The sequence below is a fragment of the Drosophila miranda genome, chromosome 3 (assembly GCF_003369915.1).
Source record: "Drosophila miranda strain MSH22 chromosome 3, D.miranda_PacBio2.1, whole genome shotgun sequence".
Taxonomy (NCBI): domain Eukaryota; kingdom Metazoa; phylum Arthropoda; class Insecta; order Diptera; family Drosophilidae; genus Drosophila; species Drosophila miranda.
In genome coordinates this window covers 8,808,291-8,831,157 of record NC_046676.1, presented here as the reverse complement: position 1 = coordinate 8,831,157, position 22,867 = coordinate 8,808,291, and the positions used below count along the sequence as shown (strand labels likewise).

Below are 22,867 nucleotides of genomic sequence, written 5' to 3'. Positions count from 1 at the left end.
TATTTTAAATATAAACAGCTGTTTAGTGCCGGATTAGCCAGCACTGCCTCGACGGATATCGAATAATTGTCCATCTCTAAGCAGATGTTTGGAATTACCAACGACAAAAAATTTTGATATTTCGTGTTTTTCTTATCCTTGCGGTTAATTTGATCCTCGACAAGCTCTCTCTTATAATGGCGGATGACTTGCCGGAGCAGTTTGACTTAATAGTCATAGGCACAGGTAAGCTGGATATCAATTGTAGCTTCAAGTTCGTATGAGTCATACAGGTCTGGACGCCCTTTTCAGGCTTCACTGAATCTTGCATTGCCGCGGCGGCCAGTCGGGTGGGCAAGTCCGTGCTCCATTTGGACATCAATGACTACTACGGTAATGTCTGGGGTTCATTAGGCGTTGAAGACCTGATAAGTCTGTTGGCCAGGGAAGCTGCACCGCACTCGACGCTACGCAATGGAAGCTACCACTGGCACGAGCAATCTGCTGCCACTCCCACGTCAGAAACGGAAGAGATGAAAGTAGAGACTATGCAGCCATGGACCCGGGAGACAGTGCTGGCCATGTCGCGTCGATTCTGCATTGATCTCTGCCCACGTGTTCTCTACTCCGCTGGAGAGCTGGTGCAGCTGCTTATCACGTCCAACATTTGTCGTTATACGGAATTCCGTGCCGTGGATAATGTGTGTATGCATCAAAACGGAACGATCGTTTCGGTACCCTGTTCGCGCAGTGATATCTTTAATACGAAGTCGTTGACTATAGTGGAGAAGCGATTGCTGATGAAATTTATGAACGCGTGCAATGACTACGGCGAGGACAAGTGCAACGAGGATACTCTGGCCTTCCGGGGCAGAACGTTTTTCGACTATCTGAAGGCCCAGCGTGTGACCGAGAAGATTGCCTCATGCGTGATGCAGGCCATTGCCATGTGTGGTCCTGACACTAGCTTTGAGGAGGGAATGCTGCGCACTCAACGATTTCTACGCAGCCTCGGTCGTTATGGCAACACGCCCTTTCTTTATCCCATGTACGGGTGTGGGGAATTTCCTCAGAGCTTCTGTCGTCAGTGTGCTGTATACGGGGGCATTTATTGCTTGAAACGATCTGTGGATGACTGTAGCGTGGACGCCAACTCGAATGAAGTTTTGATAAGCAGCGCTGGAACAACGTTCCGCGCGAAACATGTGGTTTCTGCTCCTAGATATCTGCCAGCATCGCGCGACTACGTGATGCGACCTCATCTATCTCGCGGCTTGTTTCTATCCTCCACTCCTTTGGGCAACGACGTGCTGAATAAAGGTGGCGGTGGTGTTAATATCCTCCGTCTGATGGACAACGAAGGAGCGCGGGAGGCCATCTTCATCCAGCTCTCGCACTATTCTGGAGCTTGCCCGAAGGGATTGTGTAAGAACCAATCGCAAACCTAACTAAAAGTATAACTAATTCTTATACTCAAATCAATTGCAGACCTCTTCCATCTGACTACGCCCGCTATTTCGGATGATCCTGAGGCCGATCTAAGGATATTTACATTGCAGCTTTTCCAGTACGCCGATCCAGAAATCATATTCAGTTCATACTTTACGCTTACTGCGCAATCACAACCGGATAAAGGTGGCGCGGATGATATCGTTTACTATACAGACGCGCCTAGCTACGAGATGGACTATTATGATGCCATTGCCAATGCCCGTCACATCTTTGGCAAGCTCTACACGGATGTGGAATTTTTACCACGTGCCCCAGATGTTGAAGAGATTGTCGTCGATGGCGAGGATCCAAGTGCCTTGAACGAGCATAGTTTGCCGGACGATTTGCGTGCACAGCTGCAGGACATGCAACAGGCGACTGAAGAAATGGATATACAAGACTAGACAAAGTATATATTTGAATGACAGCTGCGCTTTAACCATAGTTAAATCTACCTTCATCAAAACATTATCAAAGCACAACGACTTGAATGTGGACTGTAAGGTTTTAACGTTAATAAGAAAGAAAGAATAGGTATATTATACAAAGGTATTTGTATTGATAAGCTTTTTTGCATATATTACGATATATTTATTAGGTAAATTAGTTATAAGATCTAAAAGTACTAGTATATATATAAATGTGAGTGCTTCAGTGCATTTTGCTTTGATAAATATGTATACCTTCGAAAAATATTCATTTTTATGCGTTGTAAAAACGTATTTATTTATATTTATTGCTTGACGGGTTTCTGTGTGTGTGTGTGTTTGTGTTCGCACGAAGACACAAGTAAAAGTATAAAATATAGGAAGAGATTAAGGTTAATAGTAGTTAACCGGGAAAAACATTTTATGGAGTCTTATCAATTTGGAGTGGACTTAGGCAGTAGATAGTGCAGGCAGCTGCGAGATGCAAAAATATCTTATTAATTCGAGAATGTGTTCGTTGGAAGATAGATGAAGTCCGAAATCATATAAATTATGAAACGAAACAAAAACTAAAATTTTGAACAAAATCAATACGGAAAAAGGAGGAAATAAGTGTTCGTGCGTTATTTAATATATGTATGTATGTTGTATGTTTTTCCGACGACGTTTATAACCACATTTCTTTCCTGTTTTCACTGCATTTTACAATAAAGCTTTTGTTTTTATATCTTGCGTTTTGTTTCGCGCCCTCTACACTGTATTGAATGATCAATATGGAAGAAAGAACCTGCTTCAGCAGCTCGAGCACACTTCCGTTGAATTCCCCCCAATGCAAAGGGTGTTGTGAGTTAAAAATCTATTTTCAGTTGCCTTGCAAAGTTGTGAGTCGATTTTTCTATATCTTAATCAGATTATTATTGATATTCTGCTGGCGTTTGCGCTTTGCATTCATGGCATCCACAATGGGCTGCCGCTTGGCATTGTATTTCTTATTCAACTGCTCAATCTCCAGCTCCATTTCGTGGTCAATGTTGCTAAGACGCTGATTTAGATCGTCGAAGGTAAGAAACTTAAGGAACTCAAATTCACCCTCCACATATGCGTGCGATTGCGCGTACATATGTTGATTCTGATATGCGGGCGGCGGTTGAGCTGCAGCCACAGCCGGGTGTCCCTGCTGAGCGAGGGGCGTGGCATTGTTGCGCAGAAGATTCTGTTGATTGTTGATGGCAATGAGCTGATCATTCATCAGTGGATAGGCCATGAGTACATGCTGCTGCTGGTGCTGCTGGTGTTGCTGTATCCCGTACTGATTGATTGCGGATATCTGCTGGAACTGCATTTCCATGTTGTGCTCCCAGTTGTTTAAATCGTTGGCTCCACTGGCCAGATGCTGCTCCTCCTGTTGTTGCTGCTGCTGCTGCTGCTCGGCTGCCGCAGGGGAATACTCTGTAGCCGCCGACTTGTCGTCGCCCCGTCCATCGCCCCCATTTTTACGTTCGAAATGCTCCAGGAACTGAGGACGATACCGGTTGCGAGGTTTCTGATCGTCATTGCGCTTAGCTGTTGTCGAATCGTCCGAGTCAGAGTTAATCACCATTGTGCCTGAAAAGCAATTAAATGTTTTTAGAGTTTGTGTTTTTGTTATTAGTCTTAGGTTTTCCCTTACCCAAGTTTGACTCCAGCTCCACCATCGTACCACTATCGACTGCTGGTACATCCAGAGGTGATGATGCAGACGCAGCAGTCGCGCCGGTTGCCGTTGCCCTGCTCAAACCTCGTACGCCACCCGGTCCCAAGGTGCCTTCGTCAAAGTCTGGCTCCGGATGCGATATCATGGTTGCATCTGAAGCGGAGCTTTGCTGATATTCACCGAATTTTTCAGGTACCAGCGTGCCAGGATCATCAATGAAGGTCTTGCCCGTGCCGTTGAACTCTGTTTCTTCCTCTTGCATGTTGTGTAGCATACTGTTCTCCTGTGTGGCAAGACTCTTGGCCTGACTGGAGGCCAACACTCCGCCAGCAGCCCGATTGGCCCGCTGTTGTTCTCGAATGGCACAGGTCTCCTCCAGCATGGTCTTCAATATGGTACGGTGCTTGGCATTGCGGATGAATTCATGCTCCAGTAACTCTGTAGCTGTGGCACGTTCATCGGGAGCCTTCACCAGGCATTTGCTTACAAAGTCAATAAATTCAGTGCTCCATCTGTCTGGTTCCCGAAACGAGGGTGGTGGCTTCTGAGGTATCATAAAAATAGCTCGCATGGGATGTATATCACCGTAGGGGGGCTTTCCCTCAGCCATTTCAAGGGCTGTGATGCCAAGGGACCAAATATCCGCTACACAATCGTAGCCAATCTCCTCAATAACCTCGGGGGCCATCCAGAAGGGAGTTCCTATGACCGTGTTCCGCTTGGCCATCGTGTCTGTAAGCTGGCCAGCCACACCAAAGTCGGCCAGCTTGGCATAGCCTTCCGTGTTGAGCAGTATGTTGGCAGCCTTGATATCTCGATGTATTTTCCGGCGCAGATGCAGATAGACCAGGCCTTTGAGCGTGTCCGACATTATGGTGGCTATCTCGTCCTCTGTCAGCGTTTTCTTGCGGAGGCGCATTATGTCGGAAACGCTGCCCGCCCCGCAGTATTCCATGCATATCCACAAATCGTACTGCTTAAAGTAAGACCCGTAGTAGCGAACCACGTACGGAGAATCGCACTGTTGCATAATTGATATCTCCTTTATGATCTCGTGCAGGTCGGACTCCACCGGCACCAGCTTAATGGCCACAATGGAGCAGCTCTCTTTGTGGAGCGCCTTATAGACGGACCCGTAACTTCCCTCGCCCAGTTTGTACATAATATCGAAAACCTTTTCCGGGGGCTGTAGTAAACTTTCCTCCGAAAGTTTCTTTAACTCCCCATTCGAACTGGAAGACATGTTACCGGCCATTGTTATCTTCAGTCTCAGCCACACAAGCACATATATCTGCGCGTATATATCTATTTCACTTAAATATATAATTGCCAATTTAAAGCGACAATTTTTCACATTTGTTCCTTTGTGCCTTCATCGAATTTATCGGCCTCAGAAAAATACCAAAATATACCGCCTCATTTTAAAAATATACCGTAAATATACTGAGGAATTCAATTTCTATATTCCTCGATTTTTATATTCCGTGGAATATTACAGCCATGCCCACATATTTTTTATCCGAATTGTGTCCAAAAGCAAAAAGTTCAACAACAATATAAAGCAAAAAACGTAAGTGTTCACGGAATAAAACGTAAGTGTGTACGGAATGATTCACCCTCTTTTAGTTAAACAGATGTGAAACTGGAGTTAAACCGCGAAAAAAGGTACTTTTTTAAATACTTCCTGTAGATCCATCCTATCCTACCTTTTTAGTTACAAAAAACACCACGATATTTTTCACCCAAACCCACTGGTTCTCGATCTCTGTCTATGATCGGAAATCATATTCCTTGATTTAAAATTCGGTGGAATATTATTAGCTTATAACCTATTTCAGCTGCAAATTTTTGCATTTATTGCATCCCATTAATAATACCTGATACTCAAAGGCGGAAAATCTGTGGCATCCACAATTTCAAAGATAAGAGACAATCGAAAACGCATTTGATTAAGTTCAGTTGCATAGTAATATTTATTGCCAATGGTTCAGTTCCACTTCAAAATAAGCTAGTAGTACATACATATGTACATAGAACAGTTATATAGGTTACTGCATCTGCGATTAGCAGACGTTCAAGATCACCCACGATATAGATATGCCATTGGGAATTTTATTACATATGTATATTTAAGTGCAAAAAAATGTTTATAATGTATTTTTAGAGTGTTAATACTACGGGTTTTCTCCCAAGACTCTAAGACCAGAGAGCAGTTCTACAATTGAAACCATTCCTGGAATCGCCTGTTCTGGTCTAAGGCCCTTACTGGATATTTTCATTTTGTACTATGTAATGGTATAAATAACATATAAGTTACCATGTAAATATACTAGATTTAATTTACCTAGGAACTAAGTTGGCTCCAAAATGCCCCAATGTTTCCAGTTTTTCCTTTGACTTTGGCTCTCCAGTAGCCTTGCACATTAACACTTCAGATTTACATATAGAATAAATAGAAACACAGATTCCACAGGAAATACAAAAGAAATAAAGGTAAATCTAATACTGTTGAATAATTTTCTAAATGGAAGGAAGCGGGCTCTGCTCTAATGTTAAAAATCAAAGTACATAAAGATCGTAACCAGCAATCCGGAGAACAGAGCGCACAGATAGCCCAAGTGAAGCGACGCACTCTTCTGCTGACGGAAACTGCAATATAAAGACACGAGTTTTCAATGTTAATACCCCTCAAAAGGTCGTGTCTCCCCACTTACCGCTGTTTCGAACGGGGCGAAAAGGGCGAGGGTGGCGTCACACCTGGCACTGCGCTGTCCAAGTAAACCATTCCGTAGGCGAATGTGGCCACGATGAGGCCACACAACAGTGGGCTCAACTTGGAGACCAGTTGGTGCCTCTCAGACCAGCCCAAGGCCTCGCTCCATTGACCCTGTACATAGCCGGTCAACTGTTGAACGCTGTCTGTGTTGATGTACGGCACTGAAATTCGTTAAAAGTGTCAATAAATTGATTTCGGTGTTATCAGTGCCATCATGATAACATACTACCGCAATTAAAGTTCAAGTTTTCATAGAAAACCGAAAATACCTCAACAGACGAAGTTGTTGGCGGATTCTGAGCGAAATTAAAGAAGTTTCTAGCGGGACGTGACATGGGAAGCACTTTTTACACAAGTTTGAATACATGTGTGTGTGTCGCGTGACGACCTGAGTGCAAAACACCGTTAGGAGTCAACCATCAAAGTAAGCCAACAACAAAGGCCGAAGAAGGCAAACAATTAAGAAAACTAATCACTCCGCCTGGCTGGCTTATTTATGCAAATGAGAATCTACGGCCAAAAGGCAAAATGCGCAACACACAATTTGCGGTCTTTATTTAGATGCTTGGAGTATTGCAGGAGGAAGGGGAGCGGAGGCCAAAGCAAACGGAATGAAAATGGCTATGAGATCACACAAACACACACATTTCTTGGCTATTTATAAGGCAAACACAAACAAATAAACTTAGGCAACGACGTCACCGACAATATCAGCCTTGTGAACGCTTCTCCCCCTCCCCATCCTGCTTCTCCATCAACTTGACACACTTACTGCTTAGAATGACGCTCTTGTATCCAATGATGAGTATACCCAGAAAAAGCGCTGCTTTCTTGAGCCGCGGGTCGAAGGTTGTCAGTGTCACGCCCACGCCTACGCCGCCCTTGTCAGCCGCTTCGACTGCACCTACACAGTTACGGAAAAGTGGCGATGTAATTTCTGTGGGCTGACGACTATTATTTGGGGTCGATGTGAATATCCGTGTTGTGCTCTGTTGCGCGTTTGATTTTCGAATGACAGCCGCAGCGGCGACGTTTGTTTTCATTTTGCTTTTTGTTTACCGGGGCAGGTTCAACAATATCTAAGTATGTGTGTATGTGTTGGCGAGCTTGCAAACACGAAAGCACAATATTTTGTACACCACAATTGATATATTATTGCAAAACAAACACAACGAATATTACAACAAGAACTAAACACGTCCATCCCCCGTTTTTCCAATACGAATGCATTTCAGTGCTGCCATTTTAGCATATTTCAGGCTAGATCTAGCCTTTTTAAAGATGAATTGCTCAAACAAAAAAGGTCAACACAAATATAAAGTTTTACAATTTAGAGGCTATTATTGCATAGCTACTCAACATACAAAAAAATTTATAAAATCCGTCATGGCATTCGTTGGAGCCTGGACGGACAAACATTTCATCAATCCCATAATGCCCTTCCATGGAAGGTTTGCTGACCAAAAGGAGGGTATAAGCAACCGGCAAAACGGCTCAGAAAATGCCACGCATGCAAGGTAAAATCCACCTTTTGCATAACAATAAGGACGATCTTCGGCCTCATAGCATATTATAAGTGTAAACGCGGCTAGGTGAGGTTTTTGCCTGTTGTACACACCTTTCCAAAGCCAGCAGTTCGTTCAAACCGTTTTTACGCTCTCCCAACATATTTTTGCGTTGATAGCAAAGAAAACGATGTGTGCAATTTTATTATTTAAATAATATTTAATTTGTATGTTTAATTCGTTTGAAAAACAGTTAATAGATAAATTTACATTCTTTAAGTTACATGATTGTAGCTTGGTAACTTGAACCCTAAAAAAAAAAAAATGGGTTACATGATTTGTTTTGTATCTTTGTTATGCTTTCAATATCCTTACAACATATTCGTCTCATTATTGTTTTATGCATTTTTAATGCATTCTCGTCTGATAAAGTTATGAAACTGTATGTATTTATAACTAAATTTTAACTGCGATCATAGAAAAGTTTATTTTAATTTCTTAATAAGGCTCATTTTACGTTTTCATTACTTTACTTTCGCACTCCACTCTAATTTTCAATACACTCTTCGTCATTTATTCGACAGGGGCCTACGACTAAAGGTTAAATGAAACAAAGATGATTTGCAATACAAAACACGGAACAGTTTAAAAATGTTAAATCATAAAATATCATAAACAGTTAAGGATAACGTTAACAGAATAGGCGAAAGATAATTGTAAATTTTGGGTTTTGCATTGGTCTGGGTCTGGTCTCTTCCACAAATATGAATATTTTACAGCAGCGGAGCAGCATGGTTTAAAACATAATCATATGAGGAAGGAGAGGCCAGGAGAGGCGGGGCCATTCTCTGTATGTATGAGTTGGGTTGGGTTTGGTTTGAGTGCGCGTGTTCTTTGTTGGTGTTGTGTTTTGTAGGTAGTGTCGGTTTAACAACTATCGTAGTTCCCATCCTACGTGACGTCTTACATATTTAGTTAACTTAGGCGCCTAGTCTAACAGTAACTAAACTAACAAGTACGCGCTTGTTCTTTTCTCCGTTCTCTACGATTTGGCTGCGCCGGCTCCTCCACGCGTTCGCTTGGCAGTAGGCTCTGTTGTGTCTGCTGCTCGGATGTTATCAAAAAGATTGTTCTCCTGTAAAACAAAAAATTTCAGTTAATATTCACAATCCACAAGCTTATTTCTTTTTATTCTAACCTGTGGATCCTCATCATCTGAGAGGGACGGCTCTGCGGGCCTTTTCGGAGCAGCAACCGCTCGAGACGATGCCATTGCTGTCGTGGTGGCTTTATTCACTTTGGCGCCCAACGTATACACGTCCAGCGGTATATAGACCTCGTTGTTCTGGAAGTTTGCAGCGGCAGGCTGCTTATAATACATTTCTGGCAATGCCAGTGGCATGGAGAATGTGTTCGAGTTGCTTTCACTGATGTGTCCCATCTTCGAGTCGATAATATACATGGCGAGATCGCAGAGTGCCCACATTTTCTGATAATTTAAAAGAGTGCATGGTTTTAAAAGAGAAACGGGACCCAAAAACCTTTTTAAGGCAGTTTTGCATACATAGTTATCGCGCTTGTCGGAACCTTGACTGAATTCGCGGTGCTTTATCAGCTGAAGGAGTTGCTTGTAGAAACCATAGACGAAGGATTCCCGCTTGGCCATCAGCGGTTCCAGTATGAAGCGCAGACATTTCTCCATTTTTCGCAGCTGAACATAGTCCTCGTGATTCGTATAGCCTGGATCGTGGACCAGCACGGGAATGGCAAAAGCCAGCATGTAGTCAGGTAGAATGTGCAGCGATTGTGATTCCGTTGAGCTGTCGGGGGCTATTGGAAATGGAAATGATCGTATCCTATGCAAATACAAACCATTTAAATCGCACACTTACAGGTCATAGCAACAGTCTTGAGATATTCCCGACGTTTGTTCACATCCGTGTCCACATAGTGACGCACCAGGTCTTGCAATCTGTTGCAAAATATTGAATTGAAAATAATGGAAACTGGAAAAACTTGAATTATTAGATTTCTCACTTTCTGTCAGTTTCCAGGCCAGCAAGCACGTACAAGCCCATAAAGTCCAAGGGTAAGCAATTCCTTGGCAGGCTCCTGCCTAGGCCCTTGTGCAGCTTGCGTGCAAAGATTTCCCGCACCTGTGGCACCGGATCAGTCTGAGCAACAACAAATAGTTAGCGAGAGTTCTCTGATAATACGAAGGACCACTCACCATAAGCTGAGAGAGCTGCAAATACTGCTCGGCACTGTACTGATCGCCTACGCCCTTCTGTTCACAAACCTTGAGCATCGCACAAGCAGCGCCCAAGCGTAGCCAGGACTTCTCAGCTCCACAGAGACGATTCTGGGCGAGAAGATCGCCACGTTGATTGACAAAGGCGGCCAACATCCGGAATGTCTTCTGGGCAGCGTGTTCATCCGTGCGCAGGCCGAGCAGCCAGCGGGCCATGGCCTTTAGGGCATCCAGCTTGCACAGCGTGTCTGGCGGGAGATCTTCTTCGGCACACCAATCAGCATCGTCGGGCAGATCGTAGTCCCGCTGCACTGGCACCTCCTGAATGAGCAGCTCCTTGACAATACGGCGGGCAATCATGTTCTTGATGGGTGTGAGGAACGCCTGAGGCATGTTGTAGGCAATGTGGCCCAGGGCCACTATTTTCGTGCGCTGATGCTCGCAATTTGGTGTCAGCTTCAGACGCAGTGCCTCAATGATCTCGTTGAAAATGGGATGCACCGTCTGTGTCGTGGTCGATGCACTTCCGCCACCTCCAGCTCCATCGGTGGGCGCCGACGATTGACTGTTGACGAAAATACAACGTACCGCGTGCTTGGCCTGCTTGGGTGTTCCAATTAAGGCAAAGTCTCGGCAGATTGGAGCCAACTCATTGAGAATCGCCGGCGTGGCGTCAATCAACGGTTGATAGCGTCCCAAATGCGTGAGGGTCTTCAGCACCAGTGGCGCCACATAATCGTGCTCATAGCTGAGCAAGGCGATCAAATGACGCAAAGAGGTATCGGTGAAAAAGTGAGCCGAGAAAACATATGAGAGCATCTGAAAAGCAGACAAGAGGTTACAGTTGTGCATGCTGCCTGGCGTCATATTTTAGCTTACACTCAGAAGCTTGAGTCCGCGCTCGCCTGCCTCCTCGGACGATATGCCAATCTCTTCGCATATAGAACCACCCTGAATGCATTGGTCAATCAGGCTGCCGGAGAATAGGGAAGGATTAGGTGTAACATGAAAGACTCAATCTTGACTTTGGCTTACCCTATCAGCACACCAATAGACTCCTTATCCACCATCACGGAGGCCACGCGCTCAATCAGCATCTTGACCGTATTGTAGTACAGATTTGATTGAACGTGGGAGCCCAGCTTTTTCAGAAGGGTGCCCATAGTGTCGGCACACTCACGACAGCTGACATCGCGCTTCAGGACAATGTTGATGCAGCGCAACAGCTGGGCATCTTTGCGTAGATTGTTACTGAATTGTGTGAGATATTCGGAAGCTTTCAAGGGATCGGGAAGCAATCTACAAGCGACACACACAGTTCAGTTCAGTCATCAGTTAATAATTTATATTATTCTTTCACTCACTTGGAAATGGTGGTCTGTTTAACAGCCAGTTGACCGAGCACCCGGGGAGTAAACTCCTTGGAGTGATGCAGCTTGATCCAATCGCTAACCGTGTTGCGTGTCTTCATTTGATTCTTTTGCAGTTCAACAAAGGCCTTGGTAGCATTCGCATCAAGATCGCCCAGCAGATGGTACAGTTTCTTCATGCGCTCCTCGGGCCCCAGTTTGTAGGGAACCAATGAGGTGATGAGCAAACGCTCTACTAGCAGGCGATCCTCCAGACCCACCTTGTAGTAGCCGTGCAGTATCTTGTTCTTGATCCAGTCCACTCTTTGCTTGGCATCAGCACTCAAGCTATTTGGTTCGCAGATGGCCACTTTGTAGATGTAGGCCAGGCCATTCATGGCGTCTCGTCGAATCTTGTATTTTTTGTCCAGCGTCCGCTCGCGCACAATCTCGAGTAGTTCGGGCGCCTCTATTACTACGCTGAATTCCCGCTTGGCCGTCGCCACAATGGCCATGACCACTTCGTGGCGCACATTTTCGTCCAAATCGTGATTACGAAGGCGCAACTTTTCCGTTATATCAGGTTCCAGATGTGGGTGATTTAGAAGAAAATGCATGGACGATTGTACGCACTTGACACGCACTGCCTCCGAGATATCGCAGAATCGGCCCAAGAAGGTGCGTAACAGGTTTTGATATTTCTGCGACAGCTGCGAGTCCTTCTCGGAGAACATGCGCGACAGCAACGTGGTGGCTTCTGTTGGGTCAGGAATAAGGTTATCCACATGTATAGACGAGTATATTAAGAGTGCATCGTGGCATCACTTACTCAGCCTTTCTGCATCATCAGTGGACAGTAGTTTGTTCTCCAATTGGGGCAGCACGGAGTACAGAAGATCGGGATTGATGCGATTAACCTCATAGATGATATCATAGATTTTGTTTGTAATAGACAGTTTGTTGTTCGGCTTATCCATGACCAATGCACGGTTAAAGAACTAGCAGGAAGAAATAGAGCTTCTTCAGTTGGTATATAAACTGAACATCACTATTCATTCATACCATTTTGATTGGGGACTCCAATGCGTCACCGGTCTTGGCGAGCAGTTGCTCGGTTAGATGTGCAGCACATCTGTTGCTTGATTTATTTGGTTCCACTATGTTAATCAGTAAGAGGTCCAGAAGTTCCACGGACAAATTGTCAGCCTCGGTTATCAGGGGACTCAGCACGTCCAGGAAAAAGTTTGTGATCTTGGCACTGTGCTGATTGCTGCAAGGGAATGGTAGTCAAATTAATTGCTTGGTTATAAACCAATCGCCTGAGACTCACTTCACAATTTTAAAAATGGTACTAAACAGGTCTTGGAAGATTTCCTGGCAGTCCTCGAGCTCGAAGCACATGTTGAAAGACTTGACAAAGGCTAAGTTCTCCAATAGATAAAAGTAACGCTTGAAGGACGGATCGCGGGGTTCCTTTAGACCGTGCAATTGTTTGATAAAAAACTTGAAAATGCTTTTGATTTGATCTTGCTCTTTGTAGGGGGCCTCAGGCGCATATACGCGCAATACATCCGCTATGCAGCACGCTATCAGCAGTTGGACATCGCGGGATGTATGCTGCATAAAGAAGTCGTCCAGCAGGTGGAGTGCCAATGGTATATACTGTTGATAGAGATTGTCATCCTGGTCCATGGTCTGCAGGACATTGGCGAGTGTCTGTCAATAAGGATAATGTGACTTTCATTCGTTGTTAATTGATTTTCAGTAAAACTTACCTTAAGGCGGCGTATGAGCTCGTCTGTGCCCAGGTCTTCCACCAATGGCCGACAGCCGTTCGGATAAACAATGTCCGTCATTCTCACCCACTGAAGCCGGACAGGAAGGAACGCGGCAGGCGCTGATCTGAAACCCAAAAGCGTGTACTCGTATGTAGTAGAATTTCCACATCAAAACCACATTTTACAACAACAATTTTAGGCGACCCTCAATGTACAAATAGCAGTGCCAAATCGGAGGGTGGCATTGCCACAGCCACACTCACGCATACGTTCTCGCTTACACGTACACGTACTCCACTCACACTCGCACGTTTGCAGTGTTTTCCTCGTTTCGACAAACAAAACAAAAAATATTTAAATTCAGTGTGTTTTCATAATGCTTGTTGTACTAATCGGGGACGGGCAAAATGGCAGAGAGGAAAATTTCTGATGGGCAATCTTACTTTTCTTCACAACGGGCAGCGGCGGTACAATTCCTTGCCAATTTTCAGCCGCTTCTTTTTGGTGCACACAAACGAAATCACTGCAAACTACAAGAACATAACTTTGGAATGGACGTTTATTTACACATGTTCCAACGTCTTGGTTATTTTTGAGCGGCGCGTATGTTGTTAAAAAAGAAAAACTTTTGCAGGGCATTTATGCAGAGTCGCACGCCATCATGACCGCGGATTTACGAACTTAACCCACTTAACCCCCCTCTATTTAAACAGTTTAACGCCTTGAGGTAAATGGCAAGAAATATGGTAAGTTCTTTTTGTAGATCCACGCCAACTTTTCTCTGAACTTAAAAAAACTACGATATCTTTCACCTGAATTGCGCTAAAATGATTACATTTTCTTCATATATTTTGGTGGCATATTAAAATACCCCCTTGGTCTACAATGGGCTAATCATTATCCGTCAGGTATTGGAAACCATATTTTTTGATTTTGATATTCCGTAGAATATTACAAGCTAGATGGATCGCGCAGTCCTGCCCAGATAATTTAATCCACTTAATGAACCTATTTTCTACATGACTGGTTTATTATAGATACTTGCCTTTATTGGATTTTGTCTAAAAAAAGGTTTTAGCGAAAAATGTAAAGCAAATAACACGTAAGGGAGTAATCGCTCCTATTGCTCGATTTTGATATTCCGTTCAATAATGCCTGGCTAACTAAGATTTTTAGCTCTGCCCACATAGTTTTATCCCATTGATGAATAAATTTTCTGCAAGATTAACTACTTTTAAGTACTCCCAGTTATTGTCTTTTGACTAAAACATGGTTTAAACAAAAACGTTAAACAATAAAAAAATTGCAATGTTGTCATGGCAATGTTGCTGGTATTTGAAGACTTGTTGCTTATCAAACGCAGTATGGGTCATTGTATACCCTATCCAAACTAATTTTAAAACGTAATTAATACAGAAATGTTTTCAAATTTATGTGTTTTAGACGTATGCATGCATTTGATTAGTTTCCTGTATATATCCTGTTCCCGATACTAGTTGTGATAGCTTTAAAACAGAGACCGACTAGTTTCTGTATTCATTGGAGGTTGAGATTGCAAACATTGCCTTAACTCTATAATGTCCTTTTCCCAAGGGTATGTGTGCAGAATGTTGCTAAATAAAAACGGCTATCGATTAAGAGCCCAAAAATACCACATTTTAGAAACACGGCCACACTGCAAAATAGCAACAAACACTTTAGATAAAATATTTGTATTTAAATTTAAATTAAATAATTAATATTCTATTAAATAAAAAGATAGAGAAGCTGTCATTGGGCAGCTTTCTTGCGACAACAGGCTTTACTAGATCCGGATCTGTGTTTGGAATCGCCAGGGCCAGCGAAATTCCTCAGGTAAAGGCAGGCAGCGCCCACGTATGTTTATTGAATTGTATTTATTGTCATCTTAATTGTTCCATTAGCGCTCTGTTCCTTGAGGGTTCACATGGCACAATGAGGGGGATCTGCTGGGAATCAGAATCATCAACAGAGGCTATGGACTATGGCACGCAGGAGAACACCAGCGTTGAAGCTAGACACAGAATCTTCTTGCGCTTGGATCGGAGGAGATAGTCTTTATTTTATATTAGACGCTTTAATTACGGAAGCTGTCAGCGCTGGTGCCGGTCGCAGTAACGCTCCTCTGTGCATTTAAATTCGAATGAATCAATGGCTCACACAGCCATAGCAACCAGTGCAGGTAGGACGCAGTTTACGCTTTTGCAAGTCGCTATTCCCCACGTTGTTATATTCCGTTTTTCTAATCCAATTAGTGAGCGCAGTGCAATGTATGCCGAGGCATCCGATGCAAAATAGTTGATTCGCGGCGTCGAAAAGGGAATGCCCAGATAGCCCAGCTCCACATTCGCATAATTATGAACAGACTTACGTAAATATTGCATATGCAACACGTTTAAATATAGACGCCACGCCGCAAACGCAATGCCACGCATTTGGAAGAAGGAAACCTAAAGTATTAATTGAATCGATATAGAATAGCGCACAGCTCGACTGCATTATGGCTTCTTTGCGCGTAGTTAATAGGTATAAATCGAATCCCATGATGTGAAGAGAGTTACTTTCATTCATTAAAGTCATGGCTTAATTTCCCCGTCCAACAGACTAGTATGCCGCGGCTTTGTAGTGCTGACTCTGCTGCTGATATTCTTCAACGAGTTTCTCATCTACTACATGGCCCAATCGAGCTGGCACCAAATCGATTGCAAACTGGGTAAGCTTCTTAGCCCAGTTCCTAAAAATAAACTCGCATAATTTACACACAGAATTCTTCCATAGATAATTGCACACGCCTGTTGCTCATCTCAGACCCGCAGATCTTAGGCACCTCCTATGATCGCTCGTCCCACAGTCCGCTGGCTCGCTACGACTCGGATAGATATCTGCAAAAGACCTTTGAACGCGCCGTGGCCTTTACCCAGCCGCACATAATCGTGTTTCTGGGGGATTTGCTAGACGAAGGCAACATTGCCACGGCGCAGGAGTATAAGCAATATGTAAAGCGCTTTCGGCGCATCTATCAGAGCAAGAAATTCCGTAAAGTATGAACAAAATCCCTTCAGCTCAGAGAGTGTCCTGCTGGCAATACCATACCTTTAAGTTCCGCATGATATCTGCCTATTTTCAGCGCGTCCATGTGCCGGGGGATAATGACATAGGCGGCGAGAATGGCGACTACATTTCCAACTCGAACCAGCGACGCTTCGAGAACGAGTTCATGAGTGAGGACCTCTTCGACTATGACCATCACATTCGCTTCTTTAAGATCAACCGCATGCTGTTGGACTTTACAAATCCCGACAGGGACCATAATGCCGACCGGCTCCGTATTGGGGTCTCGCACGCTCCTCTGCTTATTGGCGGTGGACCGCTGCTGCGGGCCGTCATCAGCGACTTGGATCCACATATCATATTCTCTGGCCATTGGCACGAATCCAGGATATTTATTTACCCCTCCACGAAGGTGATCAACTTCTATGAGAATGCAGTGCGGCATTTTGATTTGAAGGCGCTGAAGGAGCAGGACCACAGCTATTTGGAGATTATGGTGCCCACCTCCTCGTATCGCATGGGAAAGTCCAAGATTGGCATGGGCTATGCTGTGCTGGGTGAGTACAAAGCTGGACTGGTCTGTTTTAGGTTATTTTCTAAGTATATGCATTTCCCTTTTAGAGAACTACAATCTAAGCTACACGGTTCTGTGGCAGCCCAACCGTTTTATTCTGCTCTTCACCTACGTCTTCTGGGGCCTTTTCGTGCTCTGCGGGGCGATTGTCTACAAAATGATGACCCGCTGTCCCTTCCGTGTGGCCAAACGACAGACGCACTATAGCCGCGTCTCCAATATACCTCAATTTTAGACTGTATCTTCCTCTCCCTCCCGCCCCTTGAGGCCAACAAACTGGAGATTCTCAACGAAAGTAGCTCGATTAATTAAAGAGATTGCAATGGTATATAATGCTAAGTAGAATAACTCAATAGTTACTTATAAATTGTTAGCAAAAGTGATGATTTTGTTTGTTTATTAACTTAGGAAATAAAATGTATCGCTGTCCTCCGATTTGCTGCTCTTTCGATTTGGGAGTAGAAAGTGTAGTAGGCACCTACAGGGTTGCATTCGCCCAGAAAATAGCGGGAAATACTGGGTGCAGTCGAGTGCGCATGCGCAAACCTTCCGATGCCTGCTACCATCCGCTTCCAGCTGAAAATTAGCCCCGATGCCGCGTCATTTTAATTTTTAAAGTCGAACCGAGAGGTCGGTCGGTCGGTCAGCAGCGAAACGCGAACGAGATCCCGGGGCTCTCTGCGTCTGCGGTAGGATAATTAAGCGTGACGCGTGTGCGTAACATAAAAATAACCATAAACCAAATGCCAGCCATCCAGTCGGCCAGCACAGCACTCGTGTCCAGTGAGAAGTGAAGTGAAGTGTATCCGTATCCGAGTCGAACGGAAAGGAAACGAAGGTTAACTAAAACCAAAAATTCGAAATTCCTTTTAAAAATCGAGGAACAAATAAAAGAAGAGCACGCACACCGGTTTTGTGCGAGAGAAAAAAAGACAAGGGCCAAGACGAATCATAAAAGCAAAAACAACTAAGCCCCAAAGGAATTCTTCCCCTCGCGAGATGAACGGAAGGCGATTGTTGGGCTGCTGCCTGGCTCTGAGCCTGATCTTCTGTAGTTGCGGTGAGTTCACACACACAATGCCACCGCTGACTCATCCGAGCATCATTCTCATCGCCATCCCCTGCCCCACACAGCCTCCCCAGTGTCTTTGGTCGATGTGAGCATTTTAAAGGGTCCCCAAGCCGCGCTGACCGTCAAAGAGCAGAGCGGGCTACAGATGCCCTGCCAATATCAGCTACCTGACGGGTATCGCCAGAGCAGCAGCGTCATTCTGCGCTGGCGCAAGGACAACAAGACCCTGCGTCAGGCGGAGCTGGGCCAGACAAGCAGCACCACCAGCGAGCCCCAGCTGGAGAGCATGCTGCGCGAGGATGCGAGACTCACGCTGAACAGGGAGACCGGAGCTCTGCAGTTTGCCAGCGTTCTGGCCAGCGATGCGGGCAAATACCAGTGCCAGTTGCTGGTCGAGGGAGAGATGGCTGCCAGCTCTAGTAGCGGCATCCTGGAGGTCATCGAGCAGCTGAAGTTCGTGCCGCAACCGACGTCGAAGAATCTGGAGCTGGGCTCGCTGAGCAAAGTGCACTGCAAGGCTCAGGGAACGCCGCCGCCGCAAGTCAAATGGATGAGGGTAAGTCGGGCTCGTGGTCGGGTACCTCTGCGGCCATTCCACGGATTAATTATGGGATACTCGTTTCAGGAGACTCAACTGCCGCTGCCGGTGAACGTGACCGATCTGAATGGCACGCTGATCTTCAGCCAGGTCAGCAACGACCAGCGCGGACAGTACACCTGCTTTGCCTCGAACAGCCAGGGCCAGATCAGTGCCACAGTGTCCATCAGTGTGGTGGTGGCGCCCAAGTTCAGTGTGCCGCCAGAGGGGCCCATTGAGGTGACCGAATCGGGAACGGCCGTCATCCACTGCCAGGCGATTGGGGAGCCGAAGCCCACGATTCAGTGGGACAAGGACTTGGCCTATCTCAATGAGAACAACACGGATGGGGATCGCTTCACTTTGCTGGAGAACGGCACCCTGGAGATACGGAATGTCCAGGCCGAGGACGAGGGACGCTATGGTTGCACCATCGGCAGCAGTGCTGGCCTGAAGCGTGCGGATGTCCTGCTGGTGGTCAAGTCAGCCAAATCGGCCTCCAATTCAATTGTCACCCGCATCATCATTGTGATCATTTGCTTGGCCTTCCTCTACTTCGTTCTGGTGCTGGGCCTGAAGGTCTGGTACCGCTATCGCCGCCACCTGGGCAAGGTGCAGCTAGAGGATGCCACCCATGCGCCCACCTGCGACGGACACGAGCATGCCGAGCATGAGCCCTGCCTGACGGAGGCCAACAACTCCAGCAAGAACCTGAAGAGCAAGCTGCGGGAGAGCACCATCCTGGAGCAGGAGTCGCAGGTGGCCGATGACATTGTCTGAGTGCGATGCCTCCCTTTTGCTCCCTTTGCTTCTTTCAATGATCTCGTCCCCACCCATCCTCCCCTCAAATGTTACTCCATTTTGTTGTTGAGTGTAAAAAAACAAAAATCTAAAAAGGAAAAATCGAAAAAAATCCCCTATAAATCTATTTGTATTTATATTTACATATATATATATATATATATCTTTATGCGTGTATGTATGTATGTCTCTGTGTATATATCCATGTACAGTTATTTTTTAGTAGAATAAATATTTTATAGCTCTCATAGAGCCCCATTTTATAGCGCAATCGTTTCCATATCTTTTTTGCTGCGGCTCCACTCGGAACGGACTTCAGAGTGGGGGTGCGGACTGGTACTGGGATTGGGATTGGGATTGGGGTGGAGTTTGCCTCGTAAAAGTCTCCTCTCTTTACCATCATAAATTCGTTGCGTTGCCCACTTGGCACGGCCGTAAACCTCACAGAATGCTCAACAGTTTTTTATGCGCTTTTTATAGCGAAAGCAGCCGTCAACCCAACCCAAACCCCCCCCTACAATAGAAAGTCGTAAAGTTTCCCCGAGCTCAATACTTGGGAGGGGTATGAAATCTTGCGTTAAATGAATATGAAATCATGGGGGTGCGTGCACGACAGAAGTACAATAATCTAAAGGAGAGATCAGAAAATATGAGATATTCCTTGGAAATATTCATATTTTTTGTACCCCTTCCAGAAATAGTTCCATGGAATAAGTGGAGTAAGTTAATATGGAAGGGAAGGGTTCCCTCCCATCTGGAGATGTGATTTCCCCTAATGTCATCGGTTGTCAATACGAATTCCTCTGCATTGCCAGCGACAATTCCATTCCAATTGCCAGCGTCTGCACTTAATCGCTTCATTTACATTTCCATTTCCATTTCCATTTCTGTACGGCCCCAATCGGCCCGCCCCAATACCTTCCCTAGGAAAAAGCTATGCGTTTTATGCATATTTTATGGTTTTTTATAGCGCTCGCATAAACATTATGCGCCCACCGCACATCAAAGGCAACTACACATGCGCAGGCATGAGGCATGGGGCAGATACAAAAAAAAGTAAGCGGCAAGTGCAATTAAACGACCACCCCTACCCTACCCCTGCCCCTGCCCCTACCCTGTACAGCCCATTCCGTTCCAGTGCTATCCCATCCACTGCCTCCTCCGCCGATCCTCCGTGCCTGATGCCATTCGCCTTTGATCTGCGGCGGCGGCGACGACGACGACGACGACGACGACATCGAAATCGACATGCATTAAAAACTTGTTGTTGCGTGGCCCTTCCGCCGATGTGATGTGTGCCTTCTTTTCGTTTTTGGTACTTTTTCGCCTCATTTGTTTATAGTGGATGCCCCATCCCCCATCCCCCCCCCGCGAAACACCTTCAGAAGTTGTATATGGGAGAGCGGTGGTGGGCGGGTGGGAGAGGAAGCTGTTTAAATGTTTATTTTGTTTAGTCTACGCAAAGGCCGCGTTGCGTTACTAAAATTTATTGAAATGCCTCCAAATGTTTGATGTTTGCCAGCGTAGAGGATTCGATATGCACTCGATTCCGTATTACCTGGGGGTTTTGCTCGCTCCATAAAATTATACGAGCACGAGGCGTTGACTAAAGGTAGCGTAACCAGAAGAAAATACATAATAACTTAAACATCCATAAATGATGTTGGTCCAAGGAGGGAGAACAATAACTTCAGAAAGATGAAAAGATCTGAGGGCATTAAATAAGTTTGGAAAGATCTGAGGAACTAGTACCTTACGATGGGGAGTCCTTGGAGAAAGTACTTGTGTGGAAATACAAAATATATATCGCAGGGAACAGTTCTATGGGATATATGCATGCATGATAAATGGGAGAGGATCATCTAAGCGGCAACTTGCTTTCTACCCATTGTTAACCATTTAAGAAATTTACTTTAATATCTAATTATTAACACACCATTTGGCCCGCTTTGAGTCGACTGATCTGATCCTCTCCACCCCACGATATGGGATATAGGGGAGGCAAAAATAATAAAACATAAGCCCAACATTCTGGCAGAGCAGAGCATGGCATAAATCTCCAACTTTATGACATCAATAACTGTCGTGCGTCCGGGGAAATGGAAAATGGAAAAGCGCAGTGCTCTCTCTTTCTCTCTCTCTCTGCTTTCACTCGATAACCGCACACACACACACACACACACGCACGCACATTGTACCCAGATATAATCACAAAGGGCTGTTAATCAGGGGTGGGCAAGGGGCAAGGGGCAGGGCACCGGCACCGTCACCACCACCCCTCGGACCGGGACTGGATGTATAGTTTATACAAATGGCAGCGGCATTTTACGATTGTGTTGGATGTCAGTCAGCGCCGCTGCTCGTCCAAAAGGATCTGCTGCAATTGTTTTTGTGTGGGTTTTTGGGTTTTGTTTTCCATTTTCGGGGGTAGAGAGGGAAGAGGGGGGTTGAAAGACCTCGTAAAAAAACAAGCGGAAAACTATAAAATGAAAAACACACAGACAGAGAGACAGAGACAGGCACCCAGGCAACCAGGCACCCAGGCTCATAATCGGGCCACGCACAGTAGCTCTTGGGTGTCTCGGGCGGAAGCCTCTTGCAGTTTCCCCAAGCGTGTGCGTCTGCTCGTAAAAACAGCAAGCCGCCAATGGATATTCCCAAACACCCCAACCCTCCTTCTACTGACACTATCTAGCCCGCAGCACCCCCCTTTTTGGGTCATTAAGACGCATTATTGTTTGGATTTAAAATGAGGGAAAAACCACAGCAGGGGGAGGTGGAAAAGCCAGCAATGATTGCCTAGCGACTCTTGGCTGATTACTGGCAGCTGATGGCTTCATTTGGAGAAAATTAAACCGGCGTTTGACTAAAACTTGTGATAGCATTTGACTAAATAAATAGTGAATAAATGTATGAATGCATTGCATCGGATTGGCATTTTCTACTTTGAAGAAACATGAAAGGCGACATTTATCTACTAGCTTGTGCAATAAATCAACCTGTCATGGCTATAGAATTAAAATGAAGAGTAAAAATTGTATTACAGAGCTTTAAATCAATGCTAGCCGAATTGTAATACCGCTATTCAAATCGCATAGCGAACAGATCTCAATTAATTTGTGTGATTTTCTGATCTTACACTCTCTTACTTCTTAAGTAATTAAACCCGAATATAAAATTGCAAGATTCAAATTCAAATTATTTTGGCGCGCAGCGTCTGCTGCACGGCAATACTGCCCAGTACAAGCCAAAAAAACTGGTTCGCACGCAACATGCAGACTGCACCCAGTATTCCACAGGAACCTTCTCTCTATTTCTCTCTCTTCTCTCGGGTCTTGGTCTCCAAGGTATGTTAAGCAAAGGGGGTGAATTTTACTTGCATGCGTTGAATTTTCTCGGCCGTTTTGCCTGTTGTCCACACCTTTTTTCTTCTCGGCAACACGGGTTTTTTGTTGCCGAGCAACATTTGTAACCACCAGCAACATTTGAAGGCGGGCGGATTTGAAAGAATGGCCTTGCCGCCC

The 22,867-nt window shown here is 45.2% G+C and overlaps 6 protein-coding genes and 1 long non-coding RNA gene across 11 annotated transcripts; 4 read left to right on the top strand and 3 right to left on the bottom strand.

Annotated features, from left to right (window-relative positions):
• Positions 1-72: 72 nt before the first annotated feature.
• LOC108159338 (rab proteins geranylgeranyltransferase component A) lies at positions 73-2,623 on the top strand. The gene is made up of 3 exons (XM_017292536.2): positions 73-225; positions 292-1,404; positions 1,468-2,623. The coding sequence occupies exons 1-3, from the start codon at positions 177-179 to the stop codon at positions 1,872-1,874; spliced, it is 1,569 nt and encodes a 522-aa protein (XP_017148025.1). The 5' UTR covers positions 73-176; the 3' UTR covers positions 1,875-2,623.
• Positions 2,006-4,985, bottom strand: LOC117187752 (serine/threonine-protein kinase hippo-like). Its single transcript, XM_033390560.1, has 2 exons — positions 3,568-4,985; positions 2,006-3,503 (listed from the first exon to the last, which is right to left on the bottom strand). The coding sequence occupies exons 1-2, from the start codon at positions 4,844-4,846 to the stop codon at positions 2,794-2,796; spliced, it is 1,989 nt and encodes a 662-aa protein (XP_033246451.1). The 5' UTR covers positions 4,847-4,985; the 3' UTR covers positions 2,006-2,793.
• Positions 4,986-5,079: 94 nt separating this feature from the next.
• Positions 5,080-6,135, top strand: LOC117187700. The gene is made up of 2 exons (XR_004472327.1): positions 5,080-5,161; positions 5,218-6,135. It is a non-coding gene; the product is annotated as an uncharacterized LOC117187700 (long non-coding RNA).
• On the bottom strand, positions 5,702-7,590 carry LOC108159260. 3 transcript variants are annotated; one of them, XR_001775310.2, is made up of 4 exons: positions 7,140-7,590; positions 6,306-6,528; positions 5,936-6,240; positions 5,702-5,876 (listed from the first exon to the last, which is right to left on the bottom strand). XR_001775310.2 is itself a non-coding variant. In XM_017292400.2 (3 exons), the coding sequence occupies exons 1-3, from the start codon at positions 7,408-7,410 to the stop codon at positions 6,144-6,146; spliced, it is 591 nt and encodes a 196-aa protein (XP_017147889.1). In that variant the 5' UTR covers positions 7,411-7,590; the 3' UTR covers positions 5,702-6,143. The 3 variants fall into 3 exon arrangements, 2 of the variants coding, with proteins under 2 accessions (XP_017147889.1, XP_017147890.1); XM_017292400.2 differs by having other exon boundaries at positions 5,702-6,240; XM_017292401.2 differs by lacking the exon at positions 7,140-7,590 and adding an exon at positions 6,594-7,081 and having other exon boundaries at positions 5,702-6,240.
• Positions 7,591-8,329: 739 nt separating this feature from the next.
• LOC108159261 (sister chromatid cohesion protein PDS5 homolog B) lies at positions 8,330-13,786 on the bottom strand. Its single transcript, XM_017292402.2, has 14 exons — positions 13,694-13,786; positions 13,248-13,374; positions 12,803-13,188; positions 12,535-12,742; positions 12,302-12,470; positions 11,488-12,229; positions 11,159-11,422; positions 11,003-11,096; positions 10,103-10,942; positions 9,910-10,046; positions 9,765-9,844; positions 9,437-9,702; positions 9,071-9,361; positions 8,330-9,007 (listed from the first exon to the last, which is right to left on the bottom strand). Exons 2-14 carry the CDS (start codon positions 13,326-13,328, stop codon positions 8,915-8,917), a joined length of 3,651 nt encoding a protein of 1,216 aa, XP_017147891.1. The 5' UTR covers positions 13,329-13,374; positions 13,694-13,786; the 3' UTR covers positions 8,330-8,914.
• Positions 13,787-13,916: 130 nt separating this feature from the next.
• On the top strand, positions 13,917-17,328 carry LOC108159263 (metallophosphoesterase 1 homolog). 3 transcript variants are annotated; one of them, XM_033390412.1, is made up of 8 exons: positions 13,917-13,996; positions 15,009-15,104; positions 15,173-15,450; positions 15,524-15,794; positions 15,872-15,981; positions 16,047-16,309; positions 16,369-16,876; positions 16,941-17,328. In XM_033390412.1, exons 4-8 carry the CDS (start codon positions 15,769-15,771, stop codon positions 17,126-17,128), a joined length of 1,095 nt encoding a protein of 364 aa, XP_033246303.1. In that variant the 5' UTR covers positions 13,917-13,996; positions 15,009-15,104; positions 15,173-15,450; positions 15,524-15,768; the 3' UTR covers positions 17,129-17,328. The 3 variants fall into 3 exon arrangements, with proteins under 3 accessions (XP_033246303.1, XP_017147897.1, XP_017147898.1); XM_017292408.2 differs by lacking the exon at positions 13,917-13,996 and having other exon boundaries at positions 14,901-15,104; XM_017292409.2 differs by lacking the exon at positions 13,917-13,996 and having other exon boundaries at positions 14,903-15,104; positions 16,396-16,876.
• Positions 17,329-17,439: 111 nt separating this feature from the next.
• Positions 17,440-19,614, top strand: LOC117187699 (tyrosine-protein kinase-like otk). The gene is made up of 3 exons (XM_033390411.1): positions 17,440-17,953; positions 18,028-18,521; positions 18,591-19,614. Exons 1-3 carry the CDS (start codon positions 17,893-17,895, stop codon positions 19,320-19,322), a joined length of 1,287 nt encoding a protein of 428 aa, XP_033246302.1. The 5' UTR covers positions 17,440-17,892; the 3' UTR covers positions 19,323-19,614.
• The last annotated feature ends 3,253 nt before the right edge of the window (positions 19,615-22,867 follow it).